Source organism: Tamandua tetradactyla, chromosome 11, assembly GCF_023851605.1.
Source record: "Tamandua tetradactyla isolate mTamTet1 chromosome 11, mTamTet1.pri, whole genome shotgun sequence".
Taxonomy (NCBI): Eukaryota; Metazoa; Chordata; class Mammalia; order Pilosa; family Myrmecophagidae; genus Tamandua; species Tamandua tetradactyla.
The window spans coordinates 8,644,517-8,669,504 of NC_135337.1; the positions used below are offsets into that span (position 1 = coordinate 8,644,517).

A 24,988-nucleotide genomic window follows, 5' to 3' on the forward strand; every position below is an offset into this window, starting at 1 on the left:
AGCTTTCACAGTGTGACTGTGTGATTGTGTCTGATGCTCCTTTTATCTACCTTATGGACAGATGAATAAGACATATGGATTAAAAATAAATAAATAATAGGGGGAACAAATGTTCAAATAAATTGAGTAGATTGAAATGCTAGTGATCAATGAAAGGGAGGGGTGAGGAGTATGGTATGTGTGAGTTTTTTTCTGTTTTCTTTTTATTTCTTTATCTGTTCTAAGAAATGATCATGATGATGAATATACAACTATGTGATAAAAAAATAAAGAATGTTCATATTGATGTTGATTGGTTTTATTAATAAAATTTTTTTTAATTAATAGCAGGATACGGATAAAAAAACAGCTGCATATTCATACAATGGAATACTCTTCAGCAATACAAAGAATGGGCCACTGATTATGCCACAACTTGGATGTTTCAAAAGCACAATTCTGAATGAAGGGAGCCTTACATGAAAGAATACATACTGTATGGCTCCAAATATGAAATGTTCTGTAATAGGTTTTCTACAGTGGGAAAAAAGTATGAACAAAGGGAACTTTCTGCTGTGATGGAATGTTCTATATCTCTTGATGAAGGTTTGGATTTCATGGGTGTTTGCATTTGTCAAAACTCAGCAAATGTACACTAAAGATTGTGCATTTCATTGGATCTAATTTATACATCAAATGAAAAACCTGAAAACAAATATTGAACTCCAGTGAATTGTCATGCATGCTGAAGTATTTAGGGAAAAGTATACCTAAGTCTGCAACTTACTTTGAAGCACTTCACCAAAATAAGAGAGATCCATGGGTAGAGGGATAGAGAGACAGATAGCTATGTGAAAAAGTGATTTTAGTAAAATGTTAATGGTAAAATCTAGGCAATTAATGTACAGCTGTTCCCTATAACATTCTTTCTATTTTGCTGTTTAAAATTTTTTTTCACAAGAAAATGGATAAAATAAGATAGAGTGATGTGGTTTAAAAAATAGCAACCATTTTTGGGGGGGTGCCTAGAATGTACCAGATGCTTTACAAACACTTCCCCAATCCTCATATTATCCTGAGTTTCAGATCATAATGTTACCATTCAGAGAGACTGAGTGCCTTGCCCAGAGTCACACAGCTGTAATCACCAAAGCCAGACTTGCCTGATTCCAACGATTCTTTTACATGCTGACTCTCAGAAACACAGCTTCAGGGTAGAGGGGTGTTTCTCACCCCTCCTTTTTTGTGCACCCATCTAGAGGCAGGATCTGGCAGTGGCAGGTCTCTGGCATTCAAGTTCGGGTACAAACACTTTCTTCCACAGCATCTACCTCTCAGCCTTCATTCCAGTGCTGGCTTTGATTAACCTCAAAAGTGCAGGGCAGAGCGGTGCAACAGTGGCTCAGTGGCAGAATTCTCTTCTGCCAAGCTGGAGACCCAGGTCCGATTTCTGCAGCCTGCCCACGCGAAAAAAAAAAGAAGAAAAAATGAAGGGGAATGCATTGCTGGTTCTCAACCCCCAATCGGTGATTCAGCAAATACGAGCTGCACACCTAATATGTCTAGAGAATTCGAAGAAATATACAACACAGTCTCTCTGCTTCCAAGAAGCTCACGGAGTAGTTAACCCAGCCTGGAAAGCTGGACTCTGACCTTGACTTTGGACTAATTAGCTCTGTGACCTTCAGCAAGTCACTTCATTTCCCAGGCTTTAGTCTCCTTATCTGTGAAATAAGGGCTCCATTGAGACCATCTCCCTGTCCCCTCCAACCCTCATATTTCTGTGACTTTTGGTCCATAGTTATTTTAAGGGTCAGATGACTGGTAGAGCTACAAAATGTGAACGGGATTCCCTGAGGCTGAGGGAGAAGTCTCATGGGAAGTGGAGTCTAAGCTGAGCCTTTGAGGAGATGGAGGGGGTGTGGGGGGATGGGAAGAGGAGCTGGTGCTCCAGCAGAGGACGTTAGGCCCGGGGCCTGGAGGAGAGGCACGTAGCGGGGAGAGAGCCTGGCTGGAAGGGAGGTTGGTGTTTGGAGAGCAGAGACAAGGCTGAGAGTGGAAGAAGTTTGGCTTTATCTTCTGGGAAGCAGGAGCACACGGGAGGGAAGAGTGTGATGAGACAATGCTCAAGGAAGATCCATCTATTTACCTGCAGTAGTGGAAGAAAACAGTGGCACAAAAAGCAGATTATTATGAAATGATGTATCAGATGCCAGAATACCCTCAATCAATTATTTTTTTTCCAAGCCTCCGGGACACCCGGGAAGCTGCAAGGAAGCAGGGCTCAGTATCATCCCCGCCTCCATTTCCACCTGAACTGAACAGCACTGACTTTATTGCATTAATATATGGGAGTCCCAGATAAAAAGTATTTTGAAATCAGAACTCAACAAGCCTCAATTGAACAACATCGATTAATTACAGGTAGAAGTAGCCAGACACATGTGTCAGGAGGGGGTTAAATAATTTGTTGGGCATACATCTCACACCGCTAATGGACATGACTCCACATTTTCACCTGTGCTGGTTTGAAAGGATGCATGTCCCCTAGAAAAGACATGTTTTAATCTAAATCCCATTTCATAAAGGCAGAATAATCCCTATTCAATACTGTATGTTTGAAACTGTAATCAGATCATCTCCCTGGAGGTGTGATTTAATCGAGAGTGGTTGTTAAGCTGGATTAGGTGGAGGCATGTCTCCACCCATTTGGGTGGGTCTTGATTAGTTTCTGGAGTCCTATAAAACAGGGAACATTTTGGAGAATGGGAGAGATTCGGAGAGAGCAGAGAATGCTGCAGCACCACGAAGCAGAGAGTACGCGAGCCAGCGACCTTTGGAGATGAAAAAGGAAAATGCCTCCCGGGGATCTTCATGAAACGGGAAGCCAGGAGAGAAAGCTAGCAGATGATGCCGTGTTCACCATGTGCCCTTCCAGATGAGAGAGAAACTGACTGTGTTTGCCATGTGCCTTCTCGGATGAGAGAGAAACCCTGAACTTCATCGGCCTTCTTGAACCAAGGTATCTTTCCCTGGATGCCTTAGATTGGACAGTTCTATAGACTTGTTTTAATTGGGACATTTTCTAGGCCTTAGAACTGTAAACTAGCTACTCATTAAATTCCCCTTTTTAAAAGCCATTCCGTTTCTGGTATATCGCATTCCAGCAGCTAGCAAACTAGAACATCACCCCTGAGGTGCCAACACAGACAAAGGCAGAGAAGAGTCTCAGGAACAGTGGATTTAGAGGGTAGCCGTGTGTATTACTGAAACACTCTCACTGCATTCAACATACACGGACAGTGGCATTTCAACTACCTGACTGAGGTCCCACTAGGCTCTCTGTATTCAACTTGAGAACTTCAGCAGGGCCTCGGGACTGCTTTTGTCCTGCTGCCCCCACCCCCATTGCTATCTCCTGGAATTCTGTCAACTCCAAAGTAGAGTGGGACATTGCTTCTCCCTCAGTCCCTGTCCCCTTCTCCTCTGTTACTCTAAACATTCAAACACTTTTCACTATGGAGAACTAAACAAAAGTGATTAAAAACAACAAATTTGGGAAAGTTACACAATTCTAGATTCTTGCAAATATAGTTTGGTTGAATCTCCTGGTTTTTGTCTCCTTCACAGGAGATAAGTTCGACCTTCCACATTAATTCCTAAAGGTGAGCTTCCTCAGTGGTCTCGCTCTCTTTTTTCTTTTGACATTTTTATTGAGAACTACCTATGCACATATAGACAACCATATTATACAATCAGTGGCTCACAACATCACACAGTTGTGTAGTCTTCACCATGATCATTTTTAGAACATTTGTAGCACACCAGAAAAAGAAATAAAAAGAAGAAAAAAGAACTCATACATTCCATACCCCTCACCGCTCCCTCTCATTGACACACAGTATTTTAATTTACCCAATTGTTATCCTTTACCTCCCCTTATTATTTATTTTTTTATTATCCTTAATTTTTTTACTCATCTGTCCATATCCTGGATAAAAAGAGCATCAGACACAAAGTTTTCACAATCACACAGTCACACTGTAAAAGCTATATAGTTATACAGTTTTCTTCAAGAATCAAGGCTACTGGAACACAGCTCAACAGTTTCAGGTACTTCTCTCAAGCTGCTCCAATACATCATAAACTAAAAAGGGATAGCTATATAATGTGTAAGAATAACTTTCAGGATAATCTCCACTCTGTTTGAAATCTCTCAGCCACTGAAACTTTATTTTGTCTCATTTCTCTCTTCCCCCTTTTGGTCGGGTCCCAGCTCATCCCCGGGAGTCAGGTCCCACATTGCCAGGGAGATTTACATCCCTGGAGTCATGTCCCACGTAGGGGGAGGGCAGTGAGTTCACCTGCTGAGTTGGCTTAGAGAGAAAGGCCACATCTGAGGAACAAAAGAGGTTCTCTGGGAGTGAACCCATAATTATCAGTAGGCTTAGCTTCTCCTTTGCAGGAATAAGCTTCAAAGGGGTAAGCCCCAAGATTGAGGGCTCAGCCTATTGAATTGGTTGTCCCCACTGTCTCTCAGAAGTGAGAATATCAGGAATTCCCCAGATGGGGAAGATGGATGTTTCCTCCTTTCTCCACAGTTTTTCAAGGAGACTTTGCAAATACATTTTTATATTTTGCCCAAATTACTCTGGGGTATATCAGGGTATCCCACTAACCTGTACAAACCAACAAGAGCTCATGCCCTATTCAAGATTCCATCTAATTATGGTGTTCAGGTAAGCTGACCATACAAGTTAAATTAGACAATGTGTCACCCTAAATATAAATTTTGCACCAAATAAACATCTGTCCCTTCGGTCTCACACAGAGGTTGAAGTTTGGAAATATGGGCCATACCATCTTTCCCCAGTAAAAGATGATATTTACCTTAGTCCTATCCAGATCAGCTTGATTCATACCTCTAGACAAAGTCTGATCACTTTCTCAGCTTTTTTAACAGCTGCTGAATGGGGTAATGCTGACCTGCATAGCTTCAGTGCTCTAACGCTGAGTCTCAGGTGTCACGTAAATACCTGAAGTTTCAGGGAATGACCAGGCTATGTACAAATAGCTCAATATCTCAGAATTTAGAAGAATCAGTATAACTCCCAAATAGATGTGGCTGCTGGAAGAGCTTACACTCTAGGACCCTTTACCACAGGCCCTCACCTGATAACCCATGCTCTTGACTTCAATTCTCTGAGTTTGTATATCATAGTTAATCCATATGAGTGAGGCATGTTAATATTCATCTTTTTGCTTCTGACATTTTACTTATCTCCCTTCTCACTGAGCTCCAGCCACACTGGCCTTTTTTCCACTCCTCCGATAGGCCAACTGTCTCCCTTGCGGGACTTGACACTTGCTGTCCCTTCTTAGTGGAATGCTCGCCCCGATCTGTGCCTGCCAGCTCTTTCTGTCGTTCAGGTCCCAGCACCTAAAATTTACCACCTGATGTTTCCTTGCCTGTTTGTTGCCCATCTCCCCTGACTAGAAAGCAAGGTTCATGAGAACAGAGACTTTAAGTGCTGTCTATATATATATACATTTTTTTTTTTACATGGGCAGGCACTGGAAACAAACCTGAGTCTACAACATGGCAAGAATTCTGCCACTGAGCCACCGTCTCACCACCCTGAGTATATTTTTTAATGAACAAACAAGCACCTACTTCCTGACCAAATTTCAAAATAGTATAAAATCTCCCTTCTCAGATTTTTTTAACTCAAGCTCCAGCTATATCACATGGCCACCTTGCAACCCAAATGCAGATTGGTCGGACTGCAGACCTGCTCAAAGATTTAAGCTTGCTGACTTCTTGCCTCTGAGCAAACACCGTATCTCTGCCACATCTGAGCTTCCATCCACTTCCAGATTCAGGTGCTCCAGCCCAGGCTGACTGCATTACCTTAATCCTTCCCTTGGGGACAGGTCCTTGATTTCTCATTACCTTTGCTTGGCTTCCTGAACAACTTCTCTCCCTCCTCAAAGGAAAAGGCAATTCTGGCCTTGTCGTGCTTTGCACTTGTGTTTTCCTAAGCTGAAATATCGAAAACAGTTGCTCATTAACATCTTAGCTTTCCTGCTTTCCAGGAGAAACAACATGACAAACATGGACTACACACATATTTATTTTGAAAATATGTTTTTTAATTTGAGAGCAAACGGACGCAGCTGGTCTGCAGGTCATTTCACCCGCTGAGGCATGTGATTAGCGGGGCCTTTTCTCTCTGGGTGGTGGTGCCAGCTAATGGACTCATGCTCCCCGTGCATGTTTATCTTCAGTTAATTAAAATTTTGCCAAGTCTTCCTTGTAGCCCCCGAGCACAGCAAGGCTGAGCCTTGGCTTGTGGCACTGATCCAGGCAGGCAGGCTGGGGGCGGTCATCCTATTAAATATTAATCTGAGTGGGCAATCAGGCCTTGTGGGCTTCCAGCCCTGAGGTTCTCCTGCTGGTAAGTCACAGATCGATGCCAGAGCTCAGAGCCTGCGGCACCTCTCCCTGCCAGCCCTGAGTCAGCAGCAGATGCAATTTGGGGGGTGGCTGTTTGACAATTCTGGGAGGTCTCTCTTAAATACTGGGATGAATTACATTCCTGTCTGTCTTGGAAGGGGACACGAACCATCGTGTGAAACTATACCTCATAAATGATGACTGGGCCAATTGGCCAGCATTTATTTCCAAGCTATGGGTCAGGTTAAAACTAGCAAAGCATTGTGTGGTGCGATAGTGGCTCAGTGGCAGAATTCTCGCCTGCCATGCTGGAGAACAGGATTTGATTCCCAGTGCCTGCCCGTGCCAAAAAAAAAAAAAAAAAAGCAAAGTATCTGGCACATCAGATAGTCATGAAAATCTGCCTCTGCCGGGGACAGGGGCAGGGGGTAAGATTAAAGATTGGGTTGGCATTTTCAAAAACTGAAAGCTGCTTCCTCCCAAGTGCACCTGTTCACTCCTTCCCTTCAGTCACTGTTAGCTGTGGCTTAGCTGGCAAAACATTTCAGTGGATGCCGACACACCTGGAAAGCAGGAAGAGCACACCAACCCTTCCCTGCTGCTGACAGCCTCGCCAGCACCATTTATCGGCTCAGTCACCGTGATTCGAAATCCCAACTTGCTAGGAGCCTTAGGAAGTGGGAAGTGAGCCTAAGAAGACCTCACCCCATCTCAAGTCTTGTGGATGATTTTTGTGAAACATCCCATTCCCCATTCTTGCCTAAGCAGAGGTCGGTGAACACAAGATCACTCTTTGATGATAGAGGATGTCACTGACTCAGGGGTCACCACTCTATGTTCTAGTCTCACTGGCTGGCATCACAGACATGGAAGGAATAAGATGTTGGGATGGGTCTGAACCGACCCAAGCACAGACCCTGAATATGAAACATTTTTTGGTCACAGTTCTGATGAATTCTTTGTCTCTTTCCTCTAAAAGTTGAGTATAACAGAAAGTAGAGTTAAATCAATATTCTGGCTAGGTGAGTTTCTAGTAATCAAGATTCTTTAATATTCTACTATCCTGAGATAGCTGTGCTATATGGAAGGGACATTGAACTTGAGGTCAGGAAACTTGGGCCTGAATTCCAGATTGGCTCATCTTCACAATAGCCTTACAAGGTAAGAATTCTTATCCTTAGATAATGAGGCAAGATGCACTGAAGTCACCCCAGCCCACCTCCAAAGAGACACACTCAAGGAACAGAAAGGAGCTTCTGCTTGGTCTGTTGCTGAGGGTGGAAATGAATTGCTTTGGACAACAGAGGGACATTTTAGAAGTGGTAGAGGAGAAAAGATGAGGCAAGAGATGAAAAACAGGGAAGAATCAGGGGAAGAGGCAGAGAAGTGTGAATGGAAAGTTTGATTTAGTTTCTACTGTGTAGTGGGTGACGTGCATCTTCTTCCTTATCTCCTGAGAAACTCTTTCTAGTTAGTAGTTATGAAAATGGATCCATTTGGGTGGTGGGCATCAGCAAGGAACAGAGATCTAATCATACCTGGACTACAAGACAGCCAAAGCTCAGAGAGGTTGAGTGCCTTGCTCAGGGTTGCACAGCCTTAGGATTTGAAGTGTGATCTGACTCCCCATCTATGTTCTTTCCTCTGACATATGGCTTATTCTCAGGGTGGACCTACCAAACTTATTACAGGTCCAAGAAGTAGTACAAGTTGAAAATTAAAACATGCCAGAATGATTTGTATAAATTCCCTGGAGGACCAGCTGTAATCACTTATTGATTGTAGATTTCATATGGCTAGAGCGATGCCATTTGGAAAAACAGCTTTTACTCATTGAGCTAAGTACCATTCCCTTTCTTGTGCCTTGTATGATTTAAGCTTTTCAGCAAGTCTTGGAGTCAGGCATTGTCATCCCCATTTTACAGATGAGAAAACATTTAATGGGCGACTTGCCCAGGTCACTGTTGGGTAACAGTGGGCCCAAGATGTAAACATCAAAAATCATTTAGTTTTTTCAGGAGAAAAGAAGTGTAACAAATAATGCATCAATGACTGAGAAAGTTCAAATAGAGTTGAGAGGCTACTCTGGAGGTCACTCTTAAGCAAGATTCAGCTAGATAATGCTACCTATCATAGTTTACCAAACCCAACCAAAACCATTCCTGCCAATCCTAAAGAACACCGAGGGCTTTATCTGAGATTCTACAAAGGTTCCAGGCACTAGGACTATTTTCCAGAAAACTACAATCCCCAGACGGGTTCCTAGGCCAGATTAGTCCTGAAACCCAGAGGGGCCAGCCTCTCCAGAACATCAGCTTGTTCCATCCCTTATCCCATATTATCGACAGCACTTTTCAACATGAAAAAGTTTGAAGGGTCATAGCCCAAATACTCCTACAAAGTGGGAGAAAGATCAAAGGAGATAGTGCAGTTACACAGAGAAGGTGGCATTTAAGAAATGAGTAGGATTGCTGAATCATTATATTGATATTTCTTTTAGTCTCCAGTGTCTTGGAACAGATAGTAGTAAAAACCTAAAATGATAGAATTGTAACCCACACCAAACTCTGAAATCTGTTTTACAACTAATTGTTGCAGTGTGCTTTGAAATGTATTGCTTTTTTGTATATGTATTATTTTTCACAAAAAAGAAAAAAAAATCGATTGTGATGAATGCACAACTATATGATGATACTGTGAACCATTGATTGTAACCTTTGGATGATTACATGGCATGTGAATATGTTGAAGGTAAAACATTAGACCTATCCTCTTTCTTTCACCTCCTGAGTAAGAAACCACAGTTTTCCCAGGACTTCTTGAGGATGCAGAGCAAAGGGTTGGCAACCTCCTCAAACCTACAGCTTTGACCTAATTCTACTTCAGAGCATTTCCTTCTCTCCTACGTCCCACTATTTCCCACCCAGCTGCCAAGTACATAGAATACAGGGAAACTTCGCCAGATGGGAACCTGGGACATTAAAGCCTTTGAGAAAACAGCTGTTTGTTCAGTTATTACCAAGTGTTTGATCCCATCTCATTTGATTCCAAGAGGCTGTGGAGAAGAATGCTCCTTTACATTTCAGACTGGTCTATAAAGGGCTCTTACAGCCTTCATTTCATTCCACAACTCTGTGAAAAGAAAGGAAACTGAGGTTCAGAGATGAAATGCTTGGACTAGGGGGCAGTGGCCAGAATGGAATTAGAATCCTTGCCTACCTTTCACTGTCTCCAGTTGGTTTTTCTGTATTAACCTTTACTGCATCGGTTAGGATGCATTTGGCTACAAGCAACAGAAAAGTCCAAGTCACATTGGCTCCTGTAGCTGGAAATCCAGAGGGTGGCTTCAGAATCAGCTTAATGCAGTAGCTCTGCTTTCTTTCTCTGTTATTGCTTTTTCTCTCCTTTGTGTATTGGCTGCATTCTCAGACTGGCTTCCTTCATGCCAACAAAATGATTTATAGCACCTCCAAGCTCCGCATCAACACATACAATGTCCAGAGGAAAAGAGAGTATTTTACTGTGTCTTTCTTATGAATAAGGAAGATTCATTATAAGAAGTCCCAACAAGTCACCCCCATGGGCCTCATTTTCTCAAGCTGGAATAAATCTTGCGTTAGACATCTGTCATGCTTATGGCCACTTTGGCTCATGTAAACATTCTTCCTTTGTTAGGACAAGTTTGAAATTATAAGTCTCACCTTCCCAAGGCAGGAGTCAGATTTTGCTCTCCCAGCTTCCCTTGAAGCCAAAACATGGACATGGTACTTCTACTCAGAGTTGGTGATGCAAGAAGGAAAACTCAGCACATGCTGCTACTGTTTCTTCTTCCCCTCCCCTTCCTTCTCCTCCATCTTCTCTGTCCTTCTTCTCCTTCTCCTTACTGCCCCTTCTCTCCCTCTCCCTCTGTATCTACATAAAGGCATATATACGTGCATGTAGGCGTATATGCATAGGCATAGGCATTTAGATGTGTGGGTATATGTGTTTGCCTCACAGTGGAGGCATTAATGATTGCAGTCGGTTCAGCCCCTGGTACAGAAACGGCTCAGGTACAATCCTGAGCACTTGCATCCAGGGCTTAATAGTGCCAACAGTTTTCTCATTAGACCTGACCGGGGACTGGTTTGGGCCAGCTTGGCCTGGAGCCCGGCTCCCCACTTCTCCCTATGATCTTAGGAGCCACTCATTGCCCTCTTAATAAACTTTTGGAGTGCTGACTCATCCAGACTCAGCGTCTGTGATTGCAGTTAAGAACACGGACTGGTTCACATGACTGCTGAGCACAGGCTTGCAGCTGGAGGCATGCCTTCTGCTGACCCCTGTAGATCTGAGGTCCTGAGCCAGGAGAGGTGGCGAGAAAAGTAGGACTTTTCTCTTAACCCTTAAACCATTAAGACTATCTCGGAAATGCAGGGTGGAGTCAGATTCCCAAAAACCACATGGGGACATGTGAGAAACCTACATAAAAGTAGGGGTTGTAAGAGACAAGGGGAAGGGATGCCTCAGAGGCAGCAGCAGTACCAACCAAGCCCTACTGTGAGAGGCTCTGTGGCTAATCGCTTTATAAACTTGGTTTCCTTTCACCCTCGCTCTCTAGAAGGAAGGTGTTATCCTTATTTTATAGATGCGAAAGAGACTTAGACATTAAGTAGCAAGACAGCAGAATTTCATAAGCTGGAATTCCAACCTAAGTCTATTTAACTCCAAAGTCTAAACTCTTTTCTACTATGTAATTCATTCTTTTATTTAAGGCAAAAAAGATATATATAGCAACTCTTCTCATTTTAATTTCCTTGCTTTTATGTTGGGTTAATCATTTGAATTATCTGGTGTGATCGTCAATTGTTGCTGTGTAACAGCCTCAAAATCTCACTGTCTTAAATAACAAACATTTATTCTTCTCATTCACAGGTCTGTGGATCAGCTGTGGCTCCACAGGGATCCTCGGGCTTCACTCCAACTATAGATTAGGTTCAGATTTACTCACTGAGCCACTTTCTTGGACCAGTGGCTACCCAAGATGTAATCTCAAGGCAGGTGGCAGAAGTCCATGGAGCCTATTCAAATCGCAGAAGAACTTTGAAGCTTCTGCTTGTATCATGCCCACTAATATTGCATTGGCCAAAGCAAATTGTATGGCAAGCCCACATCAATGGGACAGGAAAATATTCTTCAACTACTCTGATGAGAGGTACTAGAAAAGTCCAATGGCAAAGTGAACAGATGTGGGAGGGAGGGAATTGGGAACAATAATCCAATCTTCTGTATGAGAGATTCTTTCATCCCCACATAGTTTTGCCCATATTCATTCATGTTTTAACAAATATTTATTGAGTATCTATTACATGCTAGGCAACGTTCTGAGCACTGAGGATACTGTGGTAAGGAAGGCAGATTTGACCCTTTGTTCTCATGGATCTTCCATCCTAGTGGATTCTTCCAGTGTAGCCATATCTCGCTCTCTGTGTCTTTCGAATCATCCGGAAGAAGTACAGAAGGAAGATGGGAAGAAAGGAGGGAAGATAGAGTTGGGGAGAAGTGGAGAGACAGAAAGCTCTTAGGTTCCTTCCAAACTGGTGTGGGACGCAACCAGATGCTGTCCTACACCTGAGCCTCTCTTACCTGCTCTCTGAACTTCTCCGCTCTCTGCCTCTCATTTGGCCTGCCCTTCCTGCCCTAGGTTTGCTAGGTTCTGCTGCTCTGTCAGGCCTGGCCTTTCCCCCTCATAATCTGACCCTGTTTCAGTAGATTTTGTCCCTTTTTGGGTATCTGGCATTACTTCCAACACCAACTTCAAATGGTGTCTTGATAGGAAACTGCCCTTTTGGGACAGTAGCCCACTGTGTGGTGCCTTCCTTATGCTATAGGGGCCAGAGTGGTCACATCAGCGCTTTCCCTGCCCCAGAATCATTGAGAGGGAGGAACTACAAGGCTTGACCAATTAGAGATTCTCTCCTAGACGTTCTTGACTGCAGACCAGAAGGGCAGGTGGCAACAGTTCTGTGGGATGATTCTGCCTGCTGTTCCATTGACCAGCCACTGGCCTATCTGTGGCTCTTTGCCCCATTTTCCAGGTCCAACCTTTCAGCTACACCTTGTGGATTCTGGAAGCCTCCACTAGTCAGCTGGCAAATATCCTCTTTGATAGGACCAGAGTCAGTTTCTAGAGACTGCAATCAAGAACACTAATTATATCACATGACCCAGAAAGTCTACTCCTAGGTATAATTTACTCAAGAGAGATGATAGCATAAATTCATACAGAACTTGTACATGAATATTCATTCTGCATTCTTCATGATAGTCAAAAGGTAGAAACAACCCAATATCTGTCAACTGATAAATGGCAAAATAATACATTATATCCATACAGTATGTGCCAGTTTGAAAGTATTATGTACCCCAGAAAAGCCATGTTTTAATCCTGATCCAATCTTGTGGCTGCAATTGTTTCTCTTAATCCTAATTCAATATTGTATGTAGAAGCTTTTGAATAGGTTGTCCCCACGGAGATAAGACTTACCCAAATGTGGGTGTGACCTTGGATTAGATGAAGATGTGACTCCACCCATTCCAGGTGTGTTCTGATTAGATTACTAGAGTCTTTAAAAGGGAAAACATTTTGGAGAGAGAGTCAGAAACGATAGAACCGACAGAGAGACACGAATGTTTGGAGATCATTGAGCCCAGCAGATGTTGGCATGAGATGTTGAGCAGAACCTGGAGAGATCCAAGGGAAACCAAGAGATGAAAGTCAGTCCCAGAGAAGAAGAATGAGGCATCTCCATAGGAACAGAAGTTGAAAGAAACAGAGCCCAGGAGCAAGGGACCAGCAGATACCAGCCACGTGACTGCCCAGCTGACAGAAGTGTTCCTGACCCATTAGCCTTTCCTGAGTGAAGGTAACCTCTTATCGTTGCCTTAATTTGAATACTTTCATGGCCTTAGAATTGTAAACTTGTTACTCAATAAAATCCTCTTTTCAAAAGCCATTCTATTTCTGGTATATCTCATTCCTGCAGCTTTTACTAACTAAAACACAATACAATAATGTTCAGCCATACAAAGAAATGGAGTACTGATACATGCTATAACATGGATGAACTTGAAAACATTCTGCTAACTGCAAGAAGTCAGTTAAAAAACACACATATTGTATGATTCCATTTATATGAAGTGTCCAGAATAGTCAATCCATGGAGGCAGAAAGTAGGTTGGTTGCTGCAAGGGGTTGGCTGGAGGACTAATTGCTAATGGGTATGGGGTTTCTTTGGGGTTGATAAATATGCTCTAAAATTGATTATGGTTATGTTTTCACAACCCTGTGACTATACTAAGAACCCACTGAATTGTATATTTTAAAAGGGTAAATTTTATGGTACATGAATTATATCTCAATAAGACTGCTATTAAAAACTAAATGTGAGACAGAAATCCTAGAATGAACTGGGACTCAGCATCAAGAGATTGAGAAAACATTCTAGACCAAAGGGGGAAGAGAGAAATGAGACAAAATAAAATGTCAATGGCTGAGAGAAGTCAAACAGTCAAGAGGTTATCCTGGTGGTTATTCTTACACATTATATAGATATCATCTTTTTAGTTAAGGTATAATGGAGAGGCTGGAGGGAAGTGCCTGAAAATGTGGAGCTGTGTTCCAGTAGCCATGTTTCTTGAAGATGATTGTATAATAATATAGCTTTCGCAATGTGACTGTGTGATTGTGAAAACCTTGTGTCTGATGCTCCCTTTATCTACGGTATGGACAGATGAATAAAACATATGGATTAAAAATAAATAAATAATGGGGGAATAAATGTTAAAATAAATCTAGTAGATTGAAATGCTAATGATCAATGAAAGGAAGTGATAAAGGGTATAGAAAAAAATAGGGGAAACAAAGGCTAAAATATATAGAGTAGATGGAAATATTAGCAATCAATGAGAGGGAAAGGTAAGGGGTACGGTATGTATGAGTTTTTCTTTTTTCTTTTTATTTCTTTTTCTGAATCGATGCAAATGTTCTAAAAAATTATCATGATGATGAATATACAACTGTGTGATAATATTGTGAGTTAATGATTTTATACCATGAGTGGAATGATCATATCGTAAGAATGTTCATGTTTGTCTGCTGTTATGTTTTTAAAAAATTTTTTTTATTAAAAATACATAAATGTGGGTGGGCCACGGTGATTCAGTGGCAGAGTTCTCGCCTGCCATGCCAGATACCCGGGTTCAATTCCTGGTGCCTGCCCATGCAAATAAATAAATAAATAAATAAATAAATAAATAAATAAGCCAACCCCTTGCAGCAACCAAGTGTGTCCTAATCAGCATATCTTCTAGTGCAGAAAGCTCAACAGAGGGAAGCAGCCTGGGATGCTGGGAAGAGTAGCACCTGGAGTTCCAGAGGTCCTAGTTCTAATCCCAGGCCAGTTACCTGCCAACCTTAAACTTCACCCTTCTGGACTGTTCTAGTTTGCTAGATGCTGGAATGCAATATTGCAGAAACAGAATGACTTTTAAAAGGGGGGATTTAATAAGTTGCTAGTTTACCATTCTAAGGCCAAGAAAATGTCCCAATTAGAACAAGTCTATAGAAATGTCCAATTTAAGGCATCCAGGGAAAGATACCTTGGTTCAAGAAGGCCAATGACGTTCAACGTTTTTCTCTCAGCTGGAAGGGCACATGGCAAACATGGTGGCATCTGTTGGCTTTCTTGGGGCTCTACCAAAAGGGACTGTCTCCAAAACGTTTCCTCTTTTAAAGGATTCCAGTAAGCAACTCCGCCTTCAATGGGTGGAGGCACACCTCCAAGGAAATCATCTAATCAAAAGTTACCACCCACAACTGGGTGGGTCACATCTCCATGGGAACAATCAAAATGCTCCCACCCAGCAATATTGAATGAGGATTAAAGGACGTGGCTTCTCTGGGGTCCACCACAGAGTCAACCCAGCACATGGACCTCAGTGTCTTCTCTGTAACGCGAAGAGTTTAATAAATCAATGTTTCTCAAACTTCATTTATTTGTGAACTGCCTTCATGATTTTTAGCATATCATATATCAACTGAATAATTATTTACTTGGCTTTTTCTTTAAATTAACTCACTTTGTGGGGGGGGGGGGGCAGTGGTGGTGCATGGTCCAGGAATCGAAGCCAGGATTCCCACATGGAAAGTGAGCATTCTACCACTGAACCATCCATGCCTCCTAACTTTTTTTCTTTTAAACTAGCATCAGCCTAAACAAAACTATTCATAAAATCAACTGCCGGGTCAAGATGGCGGCTTAACAATGTGCGCGTTTTAGTTCGTCCTCCAGAACAACTACTAAATAACCAGAAACAGTACAGAACAGCTCCTGGGGCCACATCAGTGACCAGACACACAGCGTACCCCAGTCTGGACCAGCTGGACTGGCTACGAGCACCCCCCGAACCGTGAGTTCCCAAAGCTGCGGTGGCCAGCACCCCTCCCCCACAGGCCACTTCCCAGAGGGGAAAGGAAAGGACTTTACCAGCAGCAGGGACTGGGCACAAACGAACGCCAATTGTGGAACTAATTAACAAACTCTGACTACTAAAAATAGGCTCCCAGCTTAGGTGAACCTGATCAAAACGGAGGTTGCTCATTTTTGCCCCAGCACCAAGAGGGCAGGACTGACAGAAAAAGGGGGCAAAAAAAAAGAAGGAAACAGAGGTTTTGTGGCTGTGTATCTACAAAGGCTTGACTGCCTCTGGATACAGCGGCGGGACTTTTCAGGCTGCAACTGCCCCATTCATAGGCAGAAGTGAGCTCTTTTGGGGGCTTATCTGGAGCCTGTGCCTTCCCCAGGGGAGGGGTGAAGCCCCACCCAGGTGGAATCCCTCCATCAAGGAATTCAGACACCAGGGCTTGGTAGTTTGAAGTCATTAAAACCAGCCTACAACCTCTCCTCTGCCTCCACCATGCCCCCCAGCAGGAAGAGTCTGTCCAAGTTAAAGGTACCACATCATCTTATGCTGGTGGGACCTGCAGTCAGAGAAGCGCCACACACAGGGCAGGATAAGAAAAAACAGAGTGCAGAGACTTCACAGGAAAGTCTTTCAACCTGCTGGGTCTCACCCTCAGGGAAAACTGACGCAGGTGACTCTTTTCTCCTGATAGGAGGTCAGTTTGGTCTGGGAAAATCTGGCTGGGGTATATAATATCTAAGTAGACCCTCCTAAGTGTGTGTGTGGGGAAGGCACCACATAAGCAGGGCAAGAAACAAGAAAACAAAAACTGAAAAATTCTCCTCTGTTAAACAAAACTTAAGCTAAAGGTCCAGATAAAGCTGAACAGAATGTCAAAGAACAGATAGACAACAAATTCATCCAGCAAGAAAACCCTAGATAAGAGAAGTGAAAGCAATCTCCAGAATAAACTAATTAAGGTAATTAAATGCCTAGACGCCAGCAAAAAATAACAAATCACACTACGAAAATTGAAGATATGGCCCAGTCAAATGAACAAACCAACAATTCAAATGACATACAGGAGCTGAAACAATTAATTCAGAATGTACGAACAGACATGGAAAACCTCATCAAAAACCAAATCAATGAATTGAGGGAGGATATAAAGAAGGCAAGGAAAGAACAAAAAGAAGAAACTGAAAGTCTGAAAAAACAAATCACAGAACTTATGGGAATGAAAGACACAGTAGAAGAGATGAAAAAAACAATGGAAACCTATAATGGTAGATTTCAAGACACAGAACATAGGATTTCTGAACTGGAGGACGGAACATCTGAAATCCGACAGGAAACAGAAACTATAGGGAAAAAAATGGAAAAATATGAGCAGGGACTCAGGGAATTGAAAGACAATATGAAGTGCAAGAATATACGTGTTGTGGGTGTCCCAGAAGGAGAAGAGAAGGGAAAAGGAGGAGAAAAATTAATGGAGGAAATTATCACTGAAAATTTCTCAACTCTTATGAAAGACTTAAAATTACAGATCCAAGAAGTGCAGTGTACCCCCAAGAGAATAGATCCAAATAGACATACTCCAAGACATTTAATAATCAGAATGTCAGAGGTCAAAGAGAAAGAGAGGATCTTGAAAGCAGCAAGAGAAAAGCAATCCATCACATACAAGGGAAGCCCAATAAGACTATGCGCAGATCTCTCAGCAGAAACCATGGAGGCAAGAAGACAGTGGGATAATATATTTAAATTATTAAAAGAGAAAAACTGCCAACCAAGAATTCTATATCCAGCAAAATTGTCCTTCAAAAATGAGGGAGAAATGAAAACATTTTCAGACAAAAAATCACTGAGAGAATTTGTGACCAAGAGACCACCAGCTCTGCAAGAAATACTGAAGGGAACACTAGAGACAGATATGAAGACAGAAGAGAGAGGTGTGGAGAAGAGTGTAGAAAGGAAGACTATGAGTAAAGGTAAAAAGAAGGAAAATTAGATATGACATATAAAATCCAGAAGGCAAAATAGTAGAAGAAAGTACTACCCATGCAGTAATAACACTGAATGTTAATGGATTAAACTCCCCAATCAAAAGACATAGTCTGGGAGAATGGATTAAAAAACAGGACCCATCTATATGCTGTCTCTACTCAAAGGACACGAGGCCAAGGACACAAATGTACACTTACACACCAATGTTTATAGCAGCATTATTAACAATTACCAAGAGATGGAAACATCCAAAATGCCCATCAACAGACAGTTGGCTAAACAAACTGTGACATCACATAAGATGGAATATTATGCAGCTGTAAGACAGAATAAAGTTATGAAATATGTAACAACATGAATGGACCTTAAGGACATTATGCTGAGTGTGATTAGCCAGAAACAAAAGGACAAATACTGTATGGTCTCACTGATATGAACTGACATTAGTGAATAAACTTGGAATATTTCCTTGGTAACAGAGACCATCAGGAGATAGAAATAGGGTAAGATATAGAAATAGGGTAAGATATTGGGTAATTGAAGCTGAAGGGATATAGATTGTGCAACAGGACTGAATATATAAACTCAGAAATGGACAGCACAATATTACCTAACTGTAATGTAATTATGTTAAAACACTGAATGAAGCTGCATATGAGAATGATAGAGGGAGGAGGGCTGGAGCATAAATGAAATCACAAAGAAAGATAGACGATAAAAATTGAGATGGTGTAATCTAGGAATGCCTAGAGTGTATAATGATAGTGACTAAATGTAAAAATTTAAAAAATGTTTTTGCATGAGGAAGAACAAAAGAATGTCATTACTGCAGTGTGCTGAAAATAGATGGTACTTAATATTTTAAAATTTCAACTAATGTGTGAGACTAAAGCAAAAAATGTTTATTTGGTACAAATCTATACTTTGACTAGTGCATCTCCTAATATAACTTATGTAGATAGTTGATTGAACACCTTAAGTACATGGAACTTTGTATAGGACACGAGATTTTGTTGGTTTGTCCAGGTTATGCCCTTATGAATCCCAGAGTGATTTGATCAGTGAGTGGAAAAGTATTTGCAAAGTCCCCTTTGGGGAATGGTGAGAATGGGGGAATACTCAACTTCCCCAAGTTGAATTCTTGATATTCTCACAAGCAGTGTGGACAACCAAAGCTATAGGCTGAGCCTCCAGTCTTGGGGTTTGTTCATATGAAACTTAACCCCACAGGGGATAGGTCAAGCCTACTTAAAATTAAGCCTACGAGTCACCCCCAAGAGAACCTCTTTTGTTGCTCAGATGTGGCCTCTCTCTCCAGCCAACACAGCAAGCAGACTCACCACCCTCCCCCTGTCTACGTGGGACATGACTACCAAGGGTGTGGATCTTCCTGGCAGCGTGGGACAGAAATCCCAGAATGAGCTGAGATTCAGCATCAAGGGATTGAGAAAACCTTCTTGACCAAAAGGGGGAAGAGTGAAATGAGACAAAGTGTCAGTGGCTGAGATATTCCAAACAGAGTCGAGAGGTTATCCTGGAGGTTATTCTTATGCATTAAGTAGATATCACCTTGTTAACCAAGATGTAATGGAGAGGCTGGAGGGAACTGTCTGAAAATGTATAGCTGTGTTCCAGTAGCCATGTTTCTTGATGATGATTGTATAATGATATAGCTTTCACAATGTGACTGTGTGATTGTGAAAACCTTGTGTCTGATGTTCCTTTTATCTACCTTGTCAACAGATGAGAGGAACATATGGAATAAAAATAAATAATAGGGGGAACAAATGTTAAAATAGATTTAGTTTGAAATGCTAGTGATCAATGAAAGGGATCAGTAAGGGGTATGGCCTGTAAAATTTTTTTTTTCTGTTTGCTATATTTTTCTGTTGTCTTTTTATTTCTTTTTCTGAATTGATGCTAATGTTCTGGGAAATGATCATGATGATGAATACGCAACTATGGGATGATATTGTGAATTGCTGAGTGTATGTGTTGGGAATGTTTGTTTCTTGTAATTTTTTTAATTAATAAAAATTTTTTTAAAAATTAAAAAATAATAAGTAATAGGGGGAATAAATGTTAAAATAAATTTAGTTTGAAATGCTAGTAATAAATGAAAGCGAAGGGTAAGGGGTATGGTATGTATAATCTTTTTTTTCTGTTATCGTTTTATTTCTTTTTCTGTTGTCTTTATATTTCTTTTCTAAATCGATGCATATACAACTATGTGATGATATTAAGAATTACTGATTATACATATAGAATGGAATGAGATGTTAATGTTTTTGTTTGTTTGTTGTTAATTTTTTTAAATTAATAAATAAAAAATTAAAAAAATACTATTCATAAAATCATGGGTTTGCTATGCAGATTGTATTTTTCTAACAAATATTAAAATCAACACTAGATAGTAATATTAAAAATATTCATTCACAACTCTGCCCTCCCGCCATGTCACAGGGGCTACCTGCCCTACAGTTTGGGATCCCTGGGCTAGGGACCTCCAAGGCCCCATTGTACAAACTATAAGATAGAGGACAAGGTTCTCTCTTTGACCTTCCTCAACTGACATGGCAATTTAGTAATAGGTTCTTGTAATCTAATGTAGCTTTAGTTGTGAGAATTTCTGATGTGGTAGAAGAGGAGGGTTGTCACAGGGCCAAACATATCTAGAAACTCGATAAATAACTCCTGGAATGCAGGTAATGGTTATTATTATTCTAATTGTACAGAGGATAAATGATCTCAGAAACATTAAAAAACCAAAGACAGAGTAGATGTAAACAGCAAAGGCAGGATTCAAAACCAGATCTTTATACAATAAAGGATTATATTGTCTGTGTTTTAAACTTCAACTTCTGTGTGAGAACAAAGAAAAAGATGCAACAGTGTGTTTGTGAAAACCTTGTGTCTGATGCTCCCTTTATCCAAGGTATGGACAGATGGGCTATTTCAACTATATCATAATAGGCCATGTGGTTGGACAACTGGGGAGGATGTATTTGTAGAAGTCTTCATCAAATCGGGTCACACACATAGCTGCCAACTATGCCAGTGGGTAGGACCTGCATTGAGGAATGGGGACACAAACGTGACTTCTATGATGACACCTTTATCCACTGAATTTTTAGCATTTCTCTACCAGCGTTGTGGATCGCTAAAGCTACCAGGATACCATACACCGGAATGGGTTGGCTTTTACAATGGGGATTCATTAACTTATAAATTTACAGTTCTGAGGCCATGAAAATATCCACATTTAAGGCATCAACAGTACAATACCTTCTCCCCAAAAACTGACTACCAGGGATCCTCAGCTCCTCTGTCACATGACCAGGTACATGGCGACATTTGCTGTTACTTCTCTCCTGGGTTTCATTGGTTTTGGTTTCTGATTTCAGTAGCTTCCTCTCTGCGCTTCTGCATGTTTCTCTCTTTTAGCTTCTTTCTTAGCATCCCTGGGGATTTTTCTGTCTTTTATCCTCTTATAAGGGACTCCAGTAAATGGATTAAGATCTATCTCGATATATACTTGGAAGAACTGAAAGCGGAAACACGAATGGACATCTGCACACTGGTATTTATGGTGGCAGTGTTTTCAAAATGGATGGAGGTGGCCGAAGGGTACAACCACTGATTAATAAAAGGGTAAACTGTGGTATTAACATACAATGGAATACTGAGCCACTGCCCAAAGGAATGAAGTTGTGAGACATGCCACTAGATGAATGAACCCTAACGACATATTGTTGAATGAAATAAGCCAGAAATGAGAAGACAAATATTACAATGCTTCACAAGTATGGAGTACCCATATTGTGCAAACTCTGAGAATTAAATTTGAGAGCACAGGTTATCAGGTAAAGGCCTGTTGTAAAGGTTTCTAGATTGTAGCTCTAGACGTAGTCACATCTGCCCCTGAGTTGTCATGGTTACTTCTAGATTCTGAGATGCTGAGCTCTTTGGGTATAACCTGGTTGTTTCCTGGAACTTCGATTATCTTTGACACTTGAGACTCTGAGCTACATTTCTGCAGCTATGAAAGTCAGCATTCCCCAATACGGCAACTGCTTAAAAAGCTGAAAAAGAGCTCGAACTTCAATCAGAGATATGAATGAAGTTGATCTGGATAGGACTAAGGTAAATCAAAATAATGGTAAAGGATTATATTGTCTGTATTTTAATCTTCAACTTCTGTGTGAGACCAAAGGAAGAGATGTTAATTTGGTGCAAAATTTATATTTTTATGTAACATGCTAATTTAACTTGGATGGTCAGTTTATTCGAACACCATATGACATGGAACCTTGGATAGGGAATGAGATCCTACTGGTTTATACAGGTTAGTGTGATGCCCTGATGCATCCTAGAGTAATTTGGTCAGAAAACAGAATAGGATTTGCAACATCTACTTAAGGAACTGGGGAAAAGGTGGAAATATTAAATTTCCCTACGTGGGGAATTCCAGATATTCTTGCAAGTATTGGAGACAACCAGTTTAATAAGCCAAGCCCTCAATCTTTTTTTTTTTTTTTTTTTTTTTTTAAAGAGAGAGGGAGGAAGGGAAGGAAAGACAGAGAAGGAAGGAAGGATGGAAGGAAGGAAGGGAAACATCTTTAAACATTTTCTTGTTTTATTATATTTTGTTTGTTTGTTTGTTTTTTACATGGGCTGGGGCCGGGAATCGAACCGGGGTCCTCCGGCATGGCAGGCAAGCACTCTTGCCCGCTGAGCCACCGCGGCCCGCCCCTCAATCTTTTTTTTAATATAGTTTTATTGAGATACACTCACACACCATACAGACCATCTGAAGTATACAATCATTGGCTCACAGTATCGTCACTTAGTTGTGCATACATCCCCATGATCAATTTTGGAACATTTCCTTTACTCCAGAAAGGAAATAAAAATAAAAAATAAAACCCAAATCCTCCCATACCCCTTATCCGTACCACCACCACCACCCCACCCGATGACCGATAGTATTGGTGTGGTACATTTGTTAACTGCTACTGAAAGAATATTAAAATATTACTGTTAACCATAGTCCATAGTTTGCAACAAGCTATTATTTCCCCATGTATCCATCTATTATTTTTTTAACATTTGTTCCCCCTATTATTTATTTATTTTTAATCCATATGCTTTACTCATCTGTCCATACCATAGATAAAAGGAGCATCAGAGACAAGGTTTTCACAATCACACAGTCACATTGTGAAAGATATATCATTATACAATCATATTCAAGAAACATGGCTACTGGAACACAGCTCTACATTTTCAGGTACTTCCCTCTAGCCTCACTAATACGCCTTAGACTAAAAAGGGGATACCTAGCTAATACATAAGAATAACCTCCAGGATAACCTCTCAACTCTGTTTGAAATCTCTCAGCCATTGACACTTTATTTTGTCTCATTTCTCTCTTCTCCCTTTTGGTCAAGAAGGTTTTCTCAATCCCTTGATGCTGAGTCCCAGCTCATTCTAGGATTTCTGTCCCACATTGCCAGGGAGGTTTACACCCCTGGGAGTCATGTCCCACGTAGAGAGGGGGAGCAAGCCCTCAATATTGAGGCTTGCCCTTATGAAACTTATTCTGGCAAAGGAGAAGTGAAACCTACTTAAAATTATGCCTACGAGTCACCCCCAGAGAACCTCTTTTGTTGCTCAGATGTGGCCTTTCTGTCTAAGCCAACTCTGCAGGAAAGCTCACTGCCCTCTCCACTACATGGGACATGACCCCCAGGGGTATAAATCTCCCTGGCGATGTGAGACATGACTCCTGGGGATGAGCCAGGACCCGGGATGATGGGATTGAGAAAGCCTTCTTGACCAAAAGGGGGAAGAGAGAAAGGAGACAAAATAAAACCTCAAGAAATTTCAGGGTTCAGAGGTTATCCTGGAGGTTATTCTTATTCATTATATGGATATCCCTTTTTAGTTTACAGTGTATTGGAGAGAGAAGTACCTGAAACTACTGTACTGTACTTCAGTAGCCTTGATTCTTGAAGATGATTGAACAACTATATAGCTTTTATAATGTGACCTTGTGATCATGAAACCTTGTGTCTGATGCTCTCCTTATTCAAGGTATGGACAGATGAATTAAAAAAAAGGACAGAGAATAAATAAATAATAAGGGGTGGATAAAGGACAAAAACAATTGGGTAGATTGAAATACTAGTGGTCAATTGAGAGGGAGGGATAAGGGGTATGGGATACATGGATTTTTACTTTCGTCTTTTTTTATTTCTTTTTCTGGAGTGATGCAAATGTTTTAAAAATGATCATGGTGATGAGTTACACAGCTACGTTATGATATAGTGGGCCATGGACTGCATACTTTGAATGCTTTGTATGGTGCATGAAAAAATCTCAATAAAATATTTTTAAAAAAATAAAGTTTCAGTGGCTGAGAGATTTCAAATAGAGTCAAGAAGTCATTCTGAAGGTTATTCTTATGCATTATATAGATATCTCTTTTTAGTTTTTAGTATGTTAAAGTAGCTAGAAGGAAATACCTGCAACTGTTGAACTGTGATTCAATAGCCTTGATTCTTGAAGATGATTATATAACTATACAGCTTTTAAGGTGTGACCATGTGATTGTGAAAACTTGTGACTGACACTCCCTTTGTCCAGTGTATGGACAGATGAGTAAAAAATTAAATAAATAATAGGGAATGGATAAGGGATAGGTGATGCTCTGGGTGCTCTTTTTTGTTTTTATTTTTGTTCTTGTTTTTATTATTTTTGGAGTAATGAAAATGTTAAAAAAAATTGATTGTGATGATGACTATGCAACTACATGATGGCACTGTGAACCACAGATTTACACCTTGGATGGTTATGTGGTATGAGAATAAATCTCAATCAAATTGAGGGAAAAAAAAGACTACCTCAAATGAGGGGGGCGGGTCACATCTCAATTGAAATAACCTAATCAAGAAGTTCCACCTACAATAGGTCTACAACCACAGGAATGGGTTAAAAGAACATGATCTTTTCTAGGGTACACTCAGCTTCAAACCATCACCACTAGTAATAAAAGTAACACACTCCCCTGTGCTTCTTTCCCTTGTAGTTACTAGTCCA

At 41.0% G+C, this 24,988-nt stretch overlaps 1 protein-coding gene across 1 annotated transcript in view; it reads right to left on the reverse strand.

Moving 5' to 3' along the window:
- Nucleotides 1–799: 799 nt before the first annotated feature.
- Nucleotides 800–24,988, reverse strand: part of LRIG2 (leucine rich repeats and immunoglobulin like domains 2) — a 126,465-nt gene continuing 102,276 nt past the window's right edge. Inside the window, exon 18 of the mRNA XM_077119858.1 lies at nt 800–1,436. Coding sequence (XP_076975973.1) covers nt 1,348–1,436 — 89 coding nt within the window. The 3' untranslated portion in view covers nt 800–1,347. The remainder of the gene's footprint in view (nt 1,437–24,988) is intronic.